This window comes from Trachypithecus francoisi, unplaced genomic scaffold (assembly GCF_009764315.1).
Source record: "Trachypithecus francoisi isolate TF-2019V2 unplaced genomic scaffold, Tfra_2.0 Lachesis_group15, whole genome shotgun sequence".
NCBI lineage: Eukaryota > Metazoa > Chordata > Mammalia > Primates > Cercopithecidae > Trachypithecus > Trachypithecus francoisi.
This window is the reverse complement of record NW_022681460.1, coordinates 11,720,039-11,738,044: the sequence shown is the minus strand read 5'-3', so window position 1 is coordinate 11,738,044 and position 18,006 is coordinate 11,720,039. Positions and strand designations below refer to the sequence as shown.

Genomic DNA, 18,006 nt, shown 5'->3' with positions numbered 1-18,006 from the left:
GGGACGTGCTTAGCGACGGCAGCGGCTTGCGGCAGCAGCGTGACTTACGGCAGCCCTCTAGTAAAGAGGCGTTGCGGGTCGAATGCGGAAGTGGCCGCGGGCTACCAGGCGCACGCAGCAGGCTGCGCACCAGCATGACACAGTCGGTGGTCGTACAGGGTGAGCTACGCCGGGCGGATAGAGACCTGGTCGCCGTGGAATCCAGCCGCCTTGTTTCCTGCCTAATGTCCTATTCTCTTTCCTTCCTCTCCTCCGGTCGCAGTCGGCCAGTGCGGAAACCAGATCGGCTGCTGCTTCTGGGACCTAGCACTAAGGGAGCACGCCGCGGTCAACCAGGTACCCGCCCGCAGCCACGAGCCCCCTCGCCTGTCAGCTAGGTCTTCCAGCCTATACGCAGGAAATACTCGACTTGAGCTTTCATTTGACCCGTTTAAGATGCATGGGATCTTCTCTGTAAATAACGTACTGGTTTTTAAACATGTTGCTGTCAGACGCACACTAAACTAAAAGAACACTGGCCGGCGACCTTAGTCTTAACATTTTTCCTGATTCTCAGGGTCTCATCTTTATTGGTGTTCGTGTGCAGAGCAGTGAGATTGTATATGGGAAAGTACTTTGTAAAATAGATAACACATGTGGTTATTGTATTCCTTAATTTAACCAGTCAGCTTTTAAAAAGATCACCAAGAATCCAGAAAACACTCATTTGATGGACATGTTCTACAGTCCTATGGGTGAAACCCTTTCTTTAGCACCTGCTGCTGAACTTTATCTGTAGATCCCATGGCATTTACTGTTCTAAGGAGATTGGGAAGAATCAGGCTCCGCATTTTGTGATACTTGCTTTTTCTTTTCAGAGCTTCATCCTACCCATTACAGTATTATGTAATTAAAATGGAAAGAACTTGATTTGGGCGAGAAGCAAAACCTAAATGCTATTAACATATGTTTTTCTTTTTAGAAAGGAATTTATGATGAGGCAATAAGCAGCTTCTTTAGAAATGTAGACACCAGGTAAGATGGAATTAAAGTCTGTCACAGTGTGATGCTTTAAGTTTCAATAGCTTGGGAGATCATTCTTCAAAGGACGATAAAAATACCAGTAGCTGCAAAGCTGTGTTTTTTTGTTTTATTATTGAAAACATATTCATTCTATTAGATTATTAATATTACATCGTCTTGCAGAACAAGACAACAGGTTTCCCTTTAGTGTAACTTCTTTTAACTTAACCTTGAGATAAGTGTCATTAAAGGAAAGCTGAAATTTTCCCAGAGGCATCTTGTTAATGCATCCTGTAATAACTAACTTATGAAAGAAAAATATGTTGTTTACGTATATGCCGTAAGTATAAAAATGTACTTAAAAAGGAGACAAGCAGTTGTTGGATTGTTTTTGTTTATTTAATAAAGAGTATATGTAAGTACTATATGTCTTTTATCTGGAAGAGTAATTTAAGTTGCCGTTCAGATATCTCCATAAGTTTTTAATAATAAATCATTAGGTTCATGTGTTTTCAAAATACTTTATAAAACTGTCATGTGCTTAAACTGAAAAATATATACTTCATATCAGGCTTTAATCCAATAGGAACATCACTTCTAGTTTAAAATTGTTGGCTGGGTGTGTGAGCAGTTATCTTCTAGAGAAAGCTGATTAGTCCCCGCTTCCTGGGTGAATTCCAGAGTCTATCTAGGGCACTGACTTGCAAACTCAGAAGTGTCATTGGCATCTTGACATAAATTCAGTGCTCTCCAGTACAGCCAGGTTAACCAAAGACCAGATTCTCATTTTCTGTCATAGGCACATTACATTAGTAGGAAGTCTAACTGAAAAGCTATTCAATAATCTGAAGGTTGCTTGGTGACCATGGAATCAGACCAAAGGAAGTTAGGTGTATTACTTTAATGGCTGGTATCATTTATCTTTATTTTATGGAGATATCTGTCATATAGACTATAGATTCCCTCTTATTTGTAGCCCAGAATATCCTCACCTCTAAATTCTCTTGGGAGTCTCAAATTTGCCTCTGTAATACTTCCTTTGAGACGCTTCTCTTGCTAAGTTCCTACACCCACCTCTTTACTTCTTGTTACCCAATGCTTACATTGAGTATTACATAGTTGAGACGCAGCCTGGGAGCTTTTCTTTCTTCATAAGGTGACTCTTCATAACTACAGTCTCATCTACTCTGCGTGTTTTATACTTTAACCTGAGAGCACTATTTTTTTCCCGGTAAGTTTAGCAAGCAGAGTTGTGGCATCTTGCACTTCTTTCTGTGTACTATGAACACATGCAGCATCTGTTCCACAGCTTAGTACAAAAAATCTTTTTCGAAGTAAGACCATATCTTTGTGTACTCTTACCAAATTGTTGCACCTTTTGAACAGCATGATAGGAATTTACCTACAGCATGGGTTGGCATGCATGTATTTTCTGTAAAGGACCAGGAAGTAAACATTTTAGGTTGTGTGAACCATAAAGTCTTTTGCACCACTTTTGATCTGTAGCATGACTGTGGGCACAGGTAATACATAAAGGAATGGATGTGTCCATATTTGAATAAAACTGTATTTAGGAAAACAGGCAGCTAGTTGGATTTGGCCTGACAATTGGCTGCCCTTCATATATTCTGTCTTGTGAACTGTCTTGGTTGACCCATATACTGCATTAGATTTCAGTACTTTGGCAACTTATTTCCAACATGAAATTCTGAGAACAACCTTAGATACTCAGTGGTAAATACCAGTTATATCTGTTGATGGGTATTTAGCTGCAACAGGAAACCACATTAATGGTGGCTTAAGCAGTAAAGGTATCCATTTATCTCACAAATCTGGAAATCAGATGTTCTAGTTTTAAAGGAATGCCTCAAAGATCTAATACTATATATGTTCCACTGTCCACAAGTGTGCTGGCTTTTTGTACTTGTATTATTACTTCATGACTATAAAATGGCAGTCTCTGCTCCAGGAATCACATCCATATTCATGTTTGAGGCAGGAAAGAGGAAGAAGATAGGCGCCAACAGCATCTGGTCCTTCTTTAAAAGCTTCCCAGATAAAGCTTCCCCTTTATCTCATTGGCTAGAACTGGATGGATTACATGGCCAGCCCTAACTACAAAGAAAGCCAGGAAAATGACTACCTCACTTTTTCAGCCTAATTGGGGGGTAAGCAAGGAAGAAAGAGATTAGGAATAGCTGTTGTGTCTGCCTCATCTGGCCTATAAGCAGTCTTATTATATAAATGGAAGTTAACTTTAGTACCTGATAGCACTATTAGCCATGGAAGATCTTATGACCATTTCTCATTTTTTTTTATCTTTCAGAGTGGTTGGTGATGGTGGAAGTATTTCCAAGGGAAAAATATGTTCTTTAAAAGCACGAGTAAGATACATAAGCTTGGATTCTTATATTACATGTATTTTTTAAAGAACTGTGCTCAGTAACTATCATGAGAATAAAACTTTAAACTTTTCAAAGTGGAAAAAAATTACTAAGCCACATTTAATATAAATATAACTAAGCAGACATTTGTGTCCACCTAACACATTAGGGGGAAAAGCCCGTACTTTAAAACACTGTAGTGGGCCTTTTTTCAGGAGAAATAGTGTCTAGATAAATAACAAAATGAGCCTTCTTAACACTAGGGACCTGAAATACATACTAGTACAGTTTAATGTTTTATTCAGAGACATTGGAAGATTTATTTGCATTAAGGTTACTACCGGTACAAATCATGGAACCAGTCACATTGTAGTGAATAAAAACCGTTAACCATGTAAGTTCTCTTGAACCAAGTACTTCAGGTTCATAGCCCATATTTACAGTCTTTTTTACAGTCTTAATCATTCCAACAATATTTCTGTGATTGTTTCTGTGTAACGAACTCCTTTTTCTGATTTTTGATCAGTGATCTTTGACTATAACAGAAAAGAAAGTTTAAATGTTATGGAAGGAATTGAGATGCTAAGGATCAGACCTGGTGTAGTAGCTTAAACACTGGTGAGCAATACTTTTGTGACATCTGGGAATCATCTATCTGCAATCTCTGATGTCCTTGGAAAACAAAATTTAGGGCAGAGATCATGTGCTTGCAGGCTGTTACAAAATTGACTAACACAGTATGCTTTGTGATGTAGAGAGAGCGGGTATCCCAATCCAAATCATAGAGAAAAAGAGACTTTGACATTTCCTAGACTACTCCCAATTGACTCTTTTTCCTACAGCCATATCAGTAAGCAGATGGAGAGGTGGAGGAAACACTTAGGAAAAAATAAATCAGCATGTTTTTGTAGCCTTTGACTTTTTTTCCGAGAAGATACTCTTCCATTTTCTCCTTAGGAGCTCTTGGTATTGTGTGGTTGTGATCACTGATGAGTCCAGGCTTTACAAGATAGCTTGGTGCTTGGGTCCCTCCACTGTGTTGTTTCTTAGGTTAATAAATACTCAGAATTTTATAAATCATGTTACAATTAGGGAGAAACCAGGCGGCTCTGCAAGGAAATACAGACATCAAATCCTGGAACAGTTGTGACTCCAGACCTTGGATGCCTAAGTGAAGAACCCAAAATACTCTTCCCAAAGTTTAATTTCCAAAGGAAAAACAAGGGCCTGATATAACAAGGAAGGTCTGGAAGAGTTATATGTCAAGATTTTAATGTTAAGTGACTAGGGCAGTAATGATTCTATCAAAACTAATTTCAGGAGGTACCCGAATATCAGTTTGTATTTGCATATTGCTTCCCTTGCCAGGTAGCAGAGTAATTGAGGGTATAATTTATGTATGTTTAATCTTCCACATACCTCAATAAATCTATTTTGGAACAAGGCCAGTATAATCTAATTTGTTTTTTCTTTTATAATCTCACAACTTGTACTAAAATTTGCCCATATAGTGACGTCTCTCTTTGGTTTGTTTAGGTGTTAAAGTCAGCATTTGAAGTCAAAATTGCATATTGTCAGAAATATCCTTGAAAATACCTAACATTGCCAAGCTTAACCCTATACAGTCCTCTGCATGTAAAGTGTATATATGATTGCTCTATATAAAGGAGCACATTTGTAAAACATAGTTTTGTAGTCTTTATGATATACTGCTATATTAATTTAATTGTAAATCTTAAAGTAGCATGGTTAATTACACAAATGGTTAAACTCACTGCTTAATGGTAACAGAACTGAAAGCCATAAACCAAGCACTTCTTCTGCGACACTGAATCAAAGAGTTAACAAATCATTGTTTAGTGTACCCTAAGAATTTGTTTCAGCTTTGCTTTTTTATTTAACTACTTAGTTCACTTTTTCACTCTTCTTCCTCACTATAGAATATATGGAATGTACAGGGAAGTGGGAGGACAGGACATGATCCTACTGCCAAGCTATCCCTGCTTTACGTTTTACTAGATTTTCTTCATCTTTTTTTTCCTGTTTTTTCTTTCCATAATTAATTTTGTGTTTTATATTCTCATTTCTTCTTAGAAACGTAGGTTTTCTGTCATGTCAGCTAACGTTTGTGGTAATGAATTAGACTGTGAATTACTTGGGGGAAAGGACCATGTTGTCATTTTTTACATCTATCCAGTGTCTTTGCTTTGCACGTAATGGTAAATTTACTCATTTGAATTGGGCAGTTTTGGGCTGTGGTTCATAAGGAGCAGCATGATTGTTCTTGGTATGCAGATGCATTAATGCATCCCATATTTATTGAGAACTTATTCTGGTTAAGGATGCCTTTTACATTTCTGAGACCTTGTTAGAAATTCAGTTGAGGGGATTATTCTTGGGCTTTTTTTCCCCAACTAGGCATTTTGGAGTAAGATAAAAGAATTTAGAATCCATTTTTTAATTGGATTCCACCTTTCAAACAGAGGGAAATTATTTTTTAATTTTTACAACAGATTCTACATGAAGATTTTAATTAAGCTTAAACTATCGAGAGAACAGTGCAATATTCAGTGCATAAATTATTTTCATTTACAGAGTGAATAACTAAAGGAAAATACATTAATTATATTTTATTTTTCTTAGGCTGTCTTGATTGATATGGAAGAAGGGGTAGTGAATGAAATTCTGCAGGGACCACTGAGAGATGTATTTGATACAAAACAGCTCATCACTGATATTTCTGGCTCAGGAAATAATTGGTGAGAATACACAGTGTAAAAATTGAATATTTTCTGAAAAAAAAGAGCAATCTTTTCTTCATTGTGAGATTCCACTGATGTGAAACAAGATGTAATTTGCCACATAATGCTAGGCCTTTCAGCCCACCACCTTAATAAATGGTGGCTTGGAAGCCATCTGTATTTACTCCTAGTTCCTTGTAACTTTTTTAAAGAAAAAGATAAATTATGAAAAATTAATTCGCTGAATTCCTTTTCATAAATTGATTCTTGAAGAACACTAAATAGCTAAATAGTGACAAATGTTTTAAGTATTTCCATTAACTGTTATCTGTGTTATTTGACTTGCTCTCAAGTTGTCCAGTTGGTCAGATGTAATAGAATTGATAAGAGATGCAAGCCAGACAAGTATCGTAGCATTGAAGCTGAGCCTGAGGCATTTTAGGCCCTTGAGTGTATAATGGTCTCTTCTCTTTACTGTGAAAAAAGCTTCAACACTGATTACTTAAGAATTCACATTGAGACTGTTGCTGTTTTTTAGAAATTAAGTAGCTCCTTGTTATTTGCAAATCTCTCATATTCATTATTTTCACTATTTGCAGCCAGTCCCTCAGGTTCATAATGTGGAATGATGTATAATTTTACTAAAACATAAATTTGAATCTCGTGTTCCCAGAGAACCAGTCACTTAGTGTGTGAGCCCATCTGACCACCTAACTGCATTTTCACTAATTGTTGTGTAACTTATGTAACTTTTGAGTTATACCTGAAATGCATGTTATGGGAAATTTTTTTACTTTAATTCATCATAGTGATACTTGCAAATTTGGACAACTAAAAAGACTTGCCAAGCTGCATGAATATCAATTTCTACCATGTGCCATTTCATCTAATAACATGATATGACCATTTTTTTCTCATATATGAAACCAGAATAGGTTTGTTTAAATTTTTATTTTCAGTGTCTCTATAGCTTACCACATTTTGCTTTCTAATATGTAAAATCCACTACAATTCAGAGCTCACCTTAAATGGAGAGAAGAAAAAATTATGTAACTGAAGTCTTGTTTTGTCGGAATTGTACCTTAAGAGAAGGTTAAGAAGATAAATTTAGAAAATCATAGCTTAATATTCATTACTAATGATCTTATCCACATATTTGAAGATTATAGATATTGAATATTTGTTAAGTTTTCTATCTGGTATATTCAGGATATTGTATGATTTATTTACATGAACAAGAATAGACTTTAGCTCAATAAAAATACTTTTCAAATTTGTTTAAAATCCTTTTATTTAGATTAGAACTAATAAAAAAATGCAAGGAATTTTTTAAATCCTTGTTCTTATTTTCAGGGCTGTGGGTCACAGAGTTTTCGGCAGTCTTTACCAAGACCAGGTTTTGGAGAAACTCAGAAAGTCGGCAGAGCACTGTGATTGCTTGCAGTGTTTCTTTATAATACATTCCATGGGAGGAGGTAAAATTTTTCACTCACTTGCCTATAACAGTGTTAAAGTATAAGTTGGAATTCATTTTGCAAACATAAGTCTTGTTTTTAGACATGTGCTTGATAAAGATAGAACTATTCAGAGGGTGTATAGTTTGAGTATGTAAACATACACCTTTTTATCTTAAAATTTTGTGGTATTGTGTCACTATTTTCTCTTTTTTTTTTTTTTAATGTAAGCCCTCTTAAGAATCAACAGAACTATACTGGAAAAATTTTTTTTCTTGTACCTTTAGTTTCTTTTACGGAACATGCAGCTACTTTTCAGGATGTATGAGCTTTTGAGGAATGCTGACTTTTTCCTCAGAGTTTGCCTGTACAGCCCTGTTTCCTAGAGTGAAGCATTTTTGACATCTTCATAAAGTATACTTGCCAAAGAATATCAGTACCCTTTCTTTAACCATCTTCAAGCCTTTCTTGTCTCCAAAAAGAGAAAAAAAAGTAAAAGAAACTAGTTTATTCAATTCCTTTAGATCATTTATTACATGGCAGTTAATTGACTTGAACTAAAAATAAATGATCAGCATTGCTTCCTTCCCCCAGGGAAGTCTATATCTTAGAACTGAAGTATTTTGCTCCCCTGTTCTGTAAAAATAGAAACAGAATGTAATTTGCTGATTTTTAAATAGACATACCAAATATTAAAAGAACAAAATTATCACACTTTTTTCCTCCAACCTGAGATTAAGATTTTATATTCAGCAAGTTATGTGTATGTACAGTTGATTTTTATACATATTATTCATTGACATAGCATTGTAAAATTAAAAGTTAAAATTGCTGTGTAACCATGTCTTTTAAAAAAACCCTCATAATCATTCAGTTAAGAAACAAATTTGTCTTTGTACTAGTATAATTAACCTGCAAATTTGAGTTAGTTTTTTTAATTGATTTATAGTTCATTATATCTTTCTAAAAAATACCTTTATTACCCAACATCTCAGAAGAACATACTTGCAATTCATTTAAAATGGCAAAAATAAATATTACTAAAGGTTAAACGTAAAGTTCTTTTTTCCCACGTCTGATCCCTACTCCCTGTTCTCACAGGTGGTCAGGTTTGCGGGGTCTTTTTATGTCTGTTCTTTCAGATATATTCTATGCCTATCAAAGCATGTATGTATATTTTTACATAAACAAGATTATCCAATATATACTATTCTGTAATTTTTCCACTTTATCTCTTCCTGGAACATCTTTCCATATCAGCTGTCTGTCATAGAATCAATTATACAGTTTAAAGTGAGTTTGTTATTGATGGGTGTTAAGTGTTTATGGTGTTTAGTTTTTACAGCCAATCATCAGTGAAAGTGTGGGGCAAATACTTCTGCATTTGTGCCACTATAGCTTTGGACAGTATTCCTAGGAAGAAGATAGGACCAAAGCATATGTACATTTTAAATTTTGGCTGATATTACCTATACACCTTCCTACAATATTGCACCAGTGCTTCTCACTGGCAGCAATGTGTATGAGTTTCTATTTCCCTACACTAGCACCAACACTGAGTATCATGAGACATAAATCTATTACATGCAAAAGTATATCTAATTTTAATTAGAGGAAAGGTTGAGCATCTTTACTTCTATTTGCAATTTGTATTTCTTTTATTATGAGTTAAATATTTCTATCCTTTGCCCATTTTGTGGTGGCATTATTCATATTTTTTGTTGTTGATTTGTGGGAACTTTTTCTTAGGGAAACTTAGTCCTCCATCCTATGTATTGAAGGGTTTTTCTGTAAGTTTGTCCTGTTATTTTGTTTATGGGTTTTTTAAGTATATATAGAAGTTTTGTTTATTTTTAATGAAATCAAAACTGTCTTCTCTGTAATGGCTCTGGTTTTTTAATGATGCTTAGAAAGTCCTTCTCATTAAAGATCACCCCAAGAATCTCCCTCACTTTGATGTAGTACTTTTAGCATCATAGCCTTTTAATATTTATCTGCATGGATTAGAACATTGGCTTTTAAGCTTTTTTTAACCAGAATAGTGTGAAATACATTTTATATATCACAGTGCAGCATACACACACGAAAAAATATATTAAGAAAACAGTATTTACTCATACTACATCTGACATGTTATTTTCTACTGTTTCATTGAAGAAAAGAAAACAGTGCTAATCTATTCATTAGTTTCATAGCCTGCTAATAGTTCAGAACCCAGTTTGAAAAACACTGGATTAGAGGATTCCAGTTTTAAGTTCTGAAAAATTTCTGAATTTGTGTAAATGTAACTTTATGTATCAGAAAGGTACCTTTAATGAGATTCCTAGAGTTTCTGCTTTTAAATAAGTAGTGTTTCATATTTGAAAATTTTTGAAATTCGAGGTAGATATGCTTAATTGTAAACAATTTTAACTCTGTTTAAATTGCTTGATGACATGATAGTTTTCTTCATCATGAAGATTGTATACACACTACACTAAAGCTGTCAAGTTGATTTTCTTAAGTTGCTTAATATCAAATGTAGACTGAACACTGTCTTAGTTGAATTTTTACTTGTGCATGTGCAGTTGGTTCTTGTGGCATTACATAGATATAACTTAAATATGAAAAGGAGTAAAATATAGACAGCCCTCCCAAACTCACTGTCAGAGCCAGAGATGGAATTCAGGACTTCATTTCCTGAATGTTGCCTTCATTTCCTTATCCAAAATTAGATTAGTTAATACATAATCACAGAAATAAGTTGAAAATTTTTACAAATATAAAATTCTGGCCAGGTGTAGTGGCCCATGCCTGTAATTCCAGCACTTTCGGAGGCTGAGTCAGAGGCTTGCTTGAACCTAGGCATTCAAGACCAGCCTAGGCAACATAGGTAGACCCTGTCTCTACACAAATTAAAAAGTTAGCCAGGCCTGGTGGCGCATGCCTGCGGTCCCAGATGCTTGGGAGGCTGAGGCAGGAGGATCGTTTGACCCTAGGAGATCAGGGCTGCATTGAGCTGTGATAATGCTGCTGCACTCCGGCCTGGGTGACAGAGCAAGACCCTGTCTCAAAAAAAATAAAGTTTCAAATTCCTCACAATTATATTCTGAATCATTTATGCTAATTTTGTAAAACATTTTAATTCTCAGGAACAGGATCTGGACTTGGCACATTTCTTTTAAAGATGCTTGAAGACGAATTCCCAGAAGTATACAGATTTGTGACTTCCATTTATCCTTCTGGTGAGGATGATGTCATAACCTCACCTTATAATAGCATCTTGGCAATGAAGGAACTTAATGAGCATGCAGACTGTGTGTTACCCATTGACAATCAAGTAAGAAATGACATTGGAACTTATGGATGAATGTCATGTATATTCAGTCCTGTATTATGTTTATGTGTTTATATGAAACATTCTCTTCACTTTTCAGCCTTCTTAGAGAAAAAATCAGTTTAAATTGTTTTTCTTTCTCTTTCCTAGTAGAATATCATCTACATCCACTCTTCTTAATAGCTTCTCTCCCGATGTTTTTCCCTCAAAAGTCTTTATTTGACATCATTAGCAAAATCGACCTCATGGTGAATTCTGGAAAGTTGGGTACAACTGTGAAGCCAAAGAGTCTGGTTACTTCAAGTTCTGGGGCTTTGAAAACGCGGCATCAGAAGCCCTTTGATGCAATGAATAACATTGTGGCAAATTTGCTGCTCAACCTAACGAGGTAATTCTATCCAGGGATAGTCGAAAAACTTTATTGTGCTTTTGGTGATATTTTGAATTTTTGTAGTATTATTTTTTAGTTATTCTAAATTGTAGAAGGTGCTTCTGTTTTTATTTTGTCTTTTATCTTCTTTTCTTGGTGTGATCAAGCATAATTTTAATTTCTGTGACTCCAAAGTAGCATTTCCCCAAGTATATTCCATGGAATATTAATAGGTATCATATGATGTAAAAGATTTTCCACATCCTCTCCAACACCTGTTGTTTCCTGACTTCTTAATGATTGCCATTCTAACTGGTGTGAGATGGTATCTCATTGTGGTTTTGATTTGCATTTCTCTGATGGCGAGTGATGATGAGCATTTTTTCATGTGTCTGTTGGCTGTATGAATGTCTTCTTTTGAGAAATGTCTGTTCATATCCTTTGCCCACTTTTTGATGGGGTTTGTTTTTTTCTTGTATATTTGTTACACTGTTGGTGGGATTGTAAACTAGTTCAACCATTATGGAAAACAGTATGGCAATTCCTCAAGGATCTAGAACTAAATGTACCATATGACCCAGCCATCCCACTACTGGGTATATACCCAAAGGATTATAAATTATTCTACTACAAAGACACATGCACACGTATGTTTATTGCGGCACTATTCACAATAGCAAAGACTTGGAATCAACCCAAATGTCCATCAGTGACAGACTGGATTAAGAAAATGTGGCACATATACACCATGGAAGACTATGCAGACATAAAAAAGGATGAGTTTGTGTCCTTTGTAGGGACATGGATGCAGCTGGAAACCATCATTCTTAGCAAACTATCACAAGAAGAGAAAACCAAACACCGCATGTTCTCACTCATAGGTGGGAACTGAACAATGAGATCACTTGGACTCGGGAAGGGGAACATCACACACTGGGGCCTATCATGGGGAGGGGGGAGGAGGGAGGGATTGCATTGGGGAGTTATACCTGATATAAATGATGAATTGATGGGTGCTGACGAGTTGATGGGTACAGCACACCAACATGGCATAAGTATACATATGTAACAAACCTGCACGTTATGCACATGTACCCTAGAACTTAAAGTATAATAAAAAAATAAAAAATTAAAAATTAAAATTAAAAAAAAAAAGATTTTGTGGTTGACACACTTGCGAAACACATAGACAAAATTAAACATTTTTTAGCTGTGGAATGTCTTAATCATTTAAACCAACTAATCTGTAGCTCCTCATTAGCTGGACCAAAAGATTTCTGTGGCTTTTTGGTATCAGAGATTGCTTTGCCATTATTATATTGTAGATTATAGAATATATTAAGCAGAGTCTTGAGGAATTCAGTTGTTTCTACAGTTACTAATTATTGACCTATATGTATTTAACTCAAATATAAAGTTCATTTTAAATAGGATATTTTTATATGTGTAATAAGCAACTGTAATAGTATATTGGTTACACTTCAGATAATCTAGAAACAAGAATTACTGTAGGGCCAGGCATGGTGGCTCATGCCTGTAATCTCACCACCTTGGGAGGCCAAGGCAGATAGATTGCTTGAGCCCAGGAGCTAGAGATCAGCCTGGGGCACATGGTGAAAATCCCATCTCTACAAAAAATAAAAAATTAGCCAGGCATGGTGCTGTACGCCTACTGTAGTCTCAGCTGCTCAGGAGGCTGAGCTGGGAGGCGGCGGTTGCAGTAAGCTGAGATCACACCACTACACTCCAGCCTGGGCAACCAGAGTGAGACCCTGTCTCAAAAAAAAAAAATTGGATGTTGTGTGTTATGTTTTATTTTATACATCATTGTTCTGATACTAAATTTCACTAATATGGAAGAAAAGCATGTGTTCTACACTGAAGAACAGTGTGCAAAAGAATTTGAGAAACTACCTGCTGAGTAAATCGAGCTACATTTAAAGTGTATAATTTTAAAATTAAACATTTTCTCATCATTTTAATCTTTTTAGCTCTGCAAGATTTGAAGGATCCCTTAATATGGACCTTAATGAAATCAGCATGAATTTAGTTCCTTTTCCTCAACTTCATTATCTCGTGTCAAGCCTAACACCTCTGTATACACTGACAGATGTTAACATTCCTCCTAGAAGGTAAGGTGTAACTGTTTCAATTTTTTGAGGCCCCATATTACTTTAAAAACATTTTTAAGAGAAAAAAGTTTGCAATAACTCTAGCTATTTAATTGTATCATCTTATCTGTGAGAAGTATATAAAATACAGTTGATGACAGCCGTTTTTCCATTAGATGAATGCATCTTTATTTAGAAATAATTGTTGAAAAATGTCAGTATTAAACCATTTGAACTTGAATGGTTAAATGTGTAGGCTTATGAAAAGTCCTTTGAAGTCTGACAAACACATTTGAATCCTAATTGTCACTAGCTACAGGACCTTGGGCAAGTGACTTAAACTTTCTTAGTTTTTCTCATCTGTAAAAATGAAATAGTACCTACCTCATATACTTACTGGGTAGATTAAATGAGAGTTTGTTTTAAAGCTACTATCACAGCCCAGTCCCGTAGAACAATTTCAGATGTAACTTTGTATGTTTTCCAGAACACCTTGCTTTATAACTGTGTGTCATTGTTGAGCATGAAGAGTACATCAGTATACTTAACAAAAAATGTAGTTTTGAAAGATGCTCTTAGCATGTATACTGACAATGAGCTTGAAAAGTTCACAGTGGCATTCACAGTTGACTGAGGGCAAAGGTCCTGCCAAACTCTGTAAGGGGACAGTATGTAAATAAGAAAGGAAAAACTAAATTGGCTGAGTGCCGTGGCTCACACCTGTAATCCCCACACTTTGAAAGGATGAAATGGGAGGATCACTTGAGCCCAGGAGTTCAAGACCAGCCAGGGCAACATAGTGAGACCCTGTCTGCACTTGTAGTTCCAGCTACTCTGGAGACTGAAGTGGGAGGGTCACTGGAACCCAAGAGTTTGAGGCTGCATTGAGCTATGATTTTGACCCTGCACTCCAGCCTGGGCAACAAAGCAAGACCCTGTCTCTAAAACAGATTGAAAATAATTTTTTAAAAGTTTTTAAAGAAAACTAAATTAAAGATTCCTTTTTATAATTAAAGTTTTGACAAGATAATTCTATACTTCAGGAATGTCGCAAGTGATATTGGTAAGTTTTCATCTAAGCCAATAGCAAATGACCACTTTGCCAACTAATAGATAGGACTCCCTTTCTGCATGGGATGCTGGTGACCTTAACAAGCTAAGCATACCCAGTGTGTGCAACATGGTGATTATTAAATGTCCATTGGCATCAGCCTAGCATTGGAGTCTGTGTATTGTTAGATATAAACTTTGTCAGTCACCTTTATTTTCTTTTGTCTTTTATCTTTCAGTTAAAAGACTTAGGTTAAAAGTCTGCTTTTAGGAGCACTACTATGGAGTTTCATCTTTTATAGGAGAGCTTCACATTGTCCTTTGATAATTTCCTCCTGTTAACTAATTTATGATATAATATACTTTACAAAGTAATAGTCTTAATGTTACAGGCTTTTAATTAGTTTTAGTAGTTTGGATACTATGAAATAAATAAGGTATACTGAACTAAGTAATAATGATACAAGTTTCAAAAATCAGTACTACATAGAGTTCAGTAATGCTACAGTCAACATTTTGTGGCTACCTGAAATCACCAATATACTGCAGAAGCTTTTCCCCCCCAGAAAAAGAAAACATTACATGATTTCTTCTCTTTTCATATCATCAAGATTGCTTCAAGAAAGTTATAGTTATTTAATATTTTTAGAATACGTAAAATCTAGTATTTTGTTAGTGTAATATTTAGTGTGGTGTATTTACTTATAGAGGACTATCTTCATTTTAGTTATACCTAGAAGAAAGAAATAATATTTTGTATAAACAATGACACTTTCATTGTTGCAGATTGGATCAGATGTTTTCAGATGCCTTTAGTAAAGATCACCAGCTGCTTCGGGCGGACCCCAAACACAGTCTTTACCTTGCCTGTGCGCTCATGGTTAGAGGAAATGTACAAATTTCAGATCTTCGTAGAAATATTGAAAGGTTTGGTTTCTATTTTTAAAGATAATTTGTGTGTGCTGCTTGGGACAGTGTGGCATAGTAGTTAGTTAACAGCCGCCCTTCAAATTCTAACAATACCACTTACTAAAGTGTGACCTTGAACAAACTACTTAGTCTCTTTGTGCCTTGTTTTCTTCAAGTGTAAAATAAGGATAATAATAGTACATAGTTTTTATTTAGGAGGATTAAATGATATCTGACATGTTTTATGAAAGTGTTCAGAAAATCATAGCTATACTATTTTTATTATCAGTGCCACCAGTACTACTACTACCACTACTAGTACTTCTGATTTTTGTGTTACTATTTCATTCTATTTATAAGAAAACTAGTCTGTTGAATTACAAAGTAAGGAAAATGATAGTACCTTCATTTGTTTATATCCCTAGATTTCTCCTCTTAAGGAATGAGTTTCTAGCTTCTTGAATCACCATCACAGCCAATTTAATGTTCCCCCACAAAATGTTTCTTGGTTCACTGTCAGACTGTACCATGTTACTGCCAATGGTAAAAAATAGATAACTTAGCATATAAACTAAGCAATTAGAATGATACCATCCATAATGTTCTGTTTTAACTAATAAGAGCGCTGGTTTAACTAATATGGCAGACATTTTTAGTACCTTAGTTCTTACCTTTGAGATTTTTTTTTTTTTTTTAAATCTCAGATTAAAACCATCTCTACAATTTGTCTCCTGGAATCAAGAAGGCTGGAAGACCAGCCTGTGTTCCATACCTCCTGTGGGCCATTCTCATTCCTTATTAGCTTTAGCAAATAACACATGTGTGAAGCCCACCTTCATGGAACTGAAAGAGAGATTCATGAGGCTCTACAAGAAAAAGGTAATTATTGTACAGCTTTGTAACTGTGTGTGTTTATTTTGGCGATTTAAGGTGTATTCTTAAAAATTACACTGTTACAAATCAGAGGTGATCTTCTCTATTATGTGTGTTCTACTGATTATAACTGAAGAGGAGAGGCTTGCTCGTACTACTTTTACTCTAAATGAGAACATTCATGAGTTTATGGGATTCATTCAATTTGACACAAGTTCTCTTTCAAGTGTAGAGCTGAATGAACTCTAATTTTAATAAGGAATATTTACCTTTTAGGATAGTCGTATGCATTAAAGTTCCTGAAATGGTAAACGTTACCTAATTTTTTAATTTATAGGCTCACCTTCATCACTATCTACAAGTTGAAGGGATGGAAGAAAGCTATTTCACAGAAGCTGTGTCATCTTTATCAGCACTCATACAGGAATATAACCAACTGGATGCCACAAAAAACATGCCTGTGCAAGATTTACCCAGACTAAGCATAGCTATGTAAAAAAGAAACCCTCAAAAATACTTTCTTAATTTCACATTGTTTTTTCTGACCTTTCTGTTTCAACATTTTTGTAATTTGGAAACCAGTTTTTTCATATTAGGAAATATTTTTGTCTAAAAGAGTGATTTCTGTTTAATCACAATTTGTTGGTAATACCAATGTGTGAAATTAGTGAAATCTTAGTACCTTAACTTCAAACATTTCTCTTCAGAAAAGTTCCCTTTTCTAAAATTGAGAGAACAGAGTTCTTGAATATTTTGCTGTATTTATAGCCTCATATTTAGGCATTTATGCACTGATAATCATGTCTTCAATTAAAATCTTGTATAGATATATTTTTGTAATTATTTATAATTTATATTTTGATATTCTATTTAAGTTATCCTGATTCTTTAAACGTAGTTACTGGGAGTAGAAGAACACAGTATAAATATTTCCATGTAATATCCACTAAATTTTCGGGCATAGGTTTTAGTACAACTGTTAAGGAGGTTTTGCTTCTTCTTTAGATAACAATTTGTTTGCTCAAAAGAATCCTAATTTGTACACTTAACATGTATTTGTATTAAACTTTTTAAATAATTGCTTTCTTATCAAACCAATTGATTTTATAATAAATGTCCATATTTTTCAACAGGGCTACTTGTTATTGTTCTGCATGTCATTTGTACAAATGAACAGAATGTTACTAAGCTTGATATCTTCCAAACTTTGTGCAATAAATGGCTGTAATTGTTCCAGTTACTATAATCTTCATTTCTAGCCTTAACATTAATTTATTTTTAATAGCAATTTATATTTCAGATCCACAGGTTAATTTTAAGTTTTATTATTTATATTTCTTTCCTTTGCAACGTAATGATACGGTTCTTGGTCTTTGTCTTGGAAATTTAGTTTTTCATAATATTCGATATAAAAAATTTTCGATTGCAGTTGTTAACTGTGGCCAGAAAAGTTACATTGTCTCCTCTCCAAAAGAAACTAATGTTAAAGATCAGGCAATGAAAAGTCTAAATATATTTACAGCTTAATCTTATTACTGTTCAAGAATTAATCTAGAATTTCACTTGCCCTATAATGATTTATCAACTAATGGGCACCCAGGCTACATTGTCAAATCTAGATTAAATTTTTTAAATTTAGTATACTTTTCCCCCCTCAAAGGAGTCTCGCTCCTCCATGCCAGTGCAGTGGTGCAATCTCAGCTCACTGCAACCTCCACCACCTGGGTTCAAGCAATTCTTCTGCCTCAGCCTCCCCAGTAGCTGGGATTACAGGCACACGCCACCACACTCGGCTA

At 35.0% G+C, this 18,006-nt stretch overlaps 1 protein-coding gene across 2 annotated transcripts; it reads left to right on the top strand.

Moving 5' to 3' along the window:
• The first annotated feature begins 26 nt into the window (after positions 1-26).
• TUBE1 (tubulin epsilon 1) lies at positions 27-17,344 on the top strand. 2 transcript variants are annotated; one of them, XM_033234329.1, is made up of 12 exons: positions 27-159; positions 263-336; positions 962-1,014; positions 3,329-3,386; positions 6,030-6,145; positions 7,481-7,602; positions 10,713-10,805; positions 11,048-11,285; positions 13,259-13,399; positions 15,215-15,355; positions 16,042-16,216; positions 16,548-17,344. In XM_033234329.1, exons 1-12 carry the CDS (start codon positions 135-137, stop codon positions 16,704-16,706), a joined length of 1,395 nt encoding a protein of 464 aa, XP_033090220.1. In that variant the 5' UTR covers positions 27-134; the 3' UTR covers positions 16,707-17,344. The 2 variants fall into 2 exon arrangements, with proteins under 2 accessions (XP_033090220.1, XP_033090219.1); XM_033234328.1 differs by having other exon boundaries at positions 10,713-10,900; positions 11,110-11,285.
• The last annotated feature ends 662 nt before the right edge of the window (positions 17,345-18,006 follow it).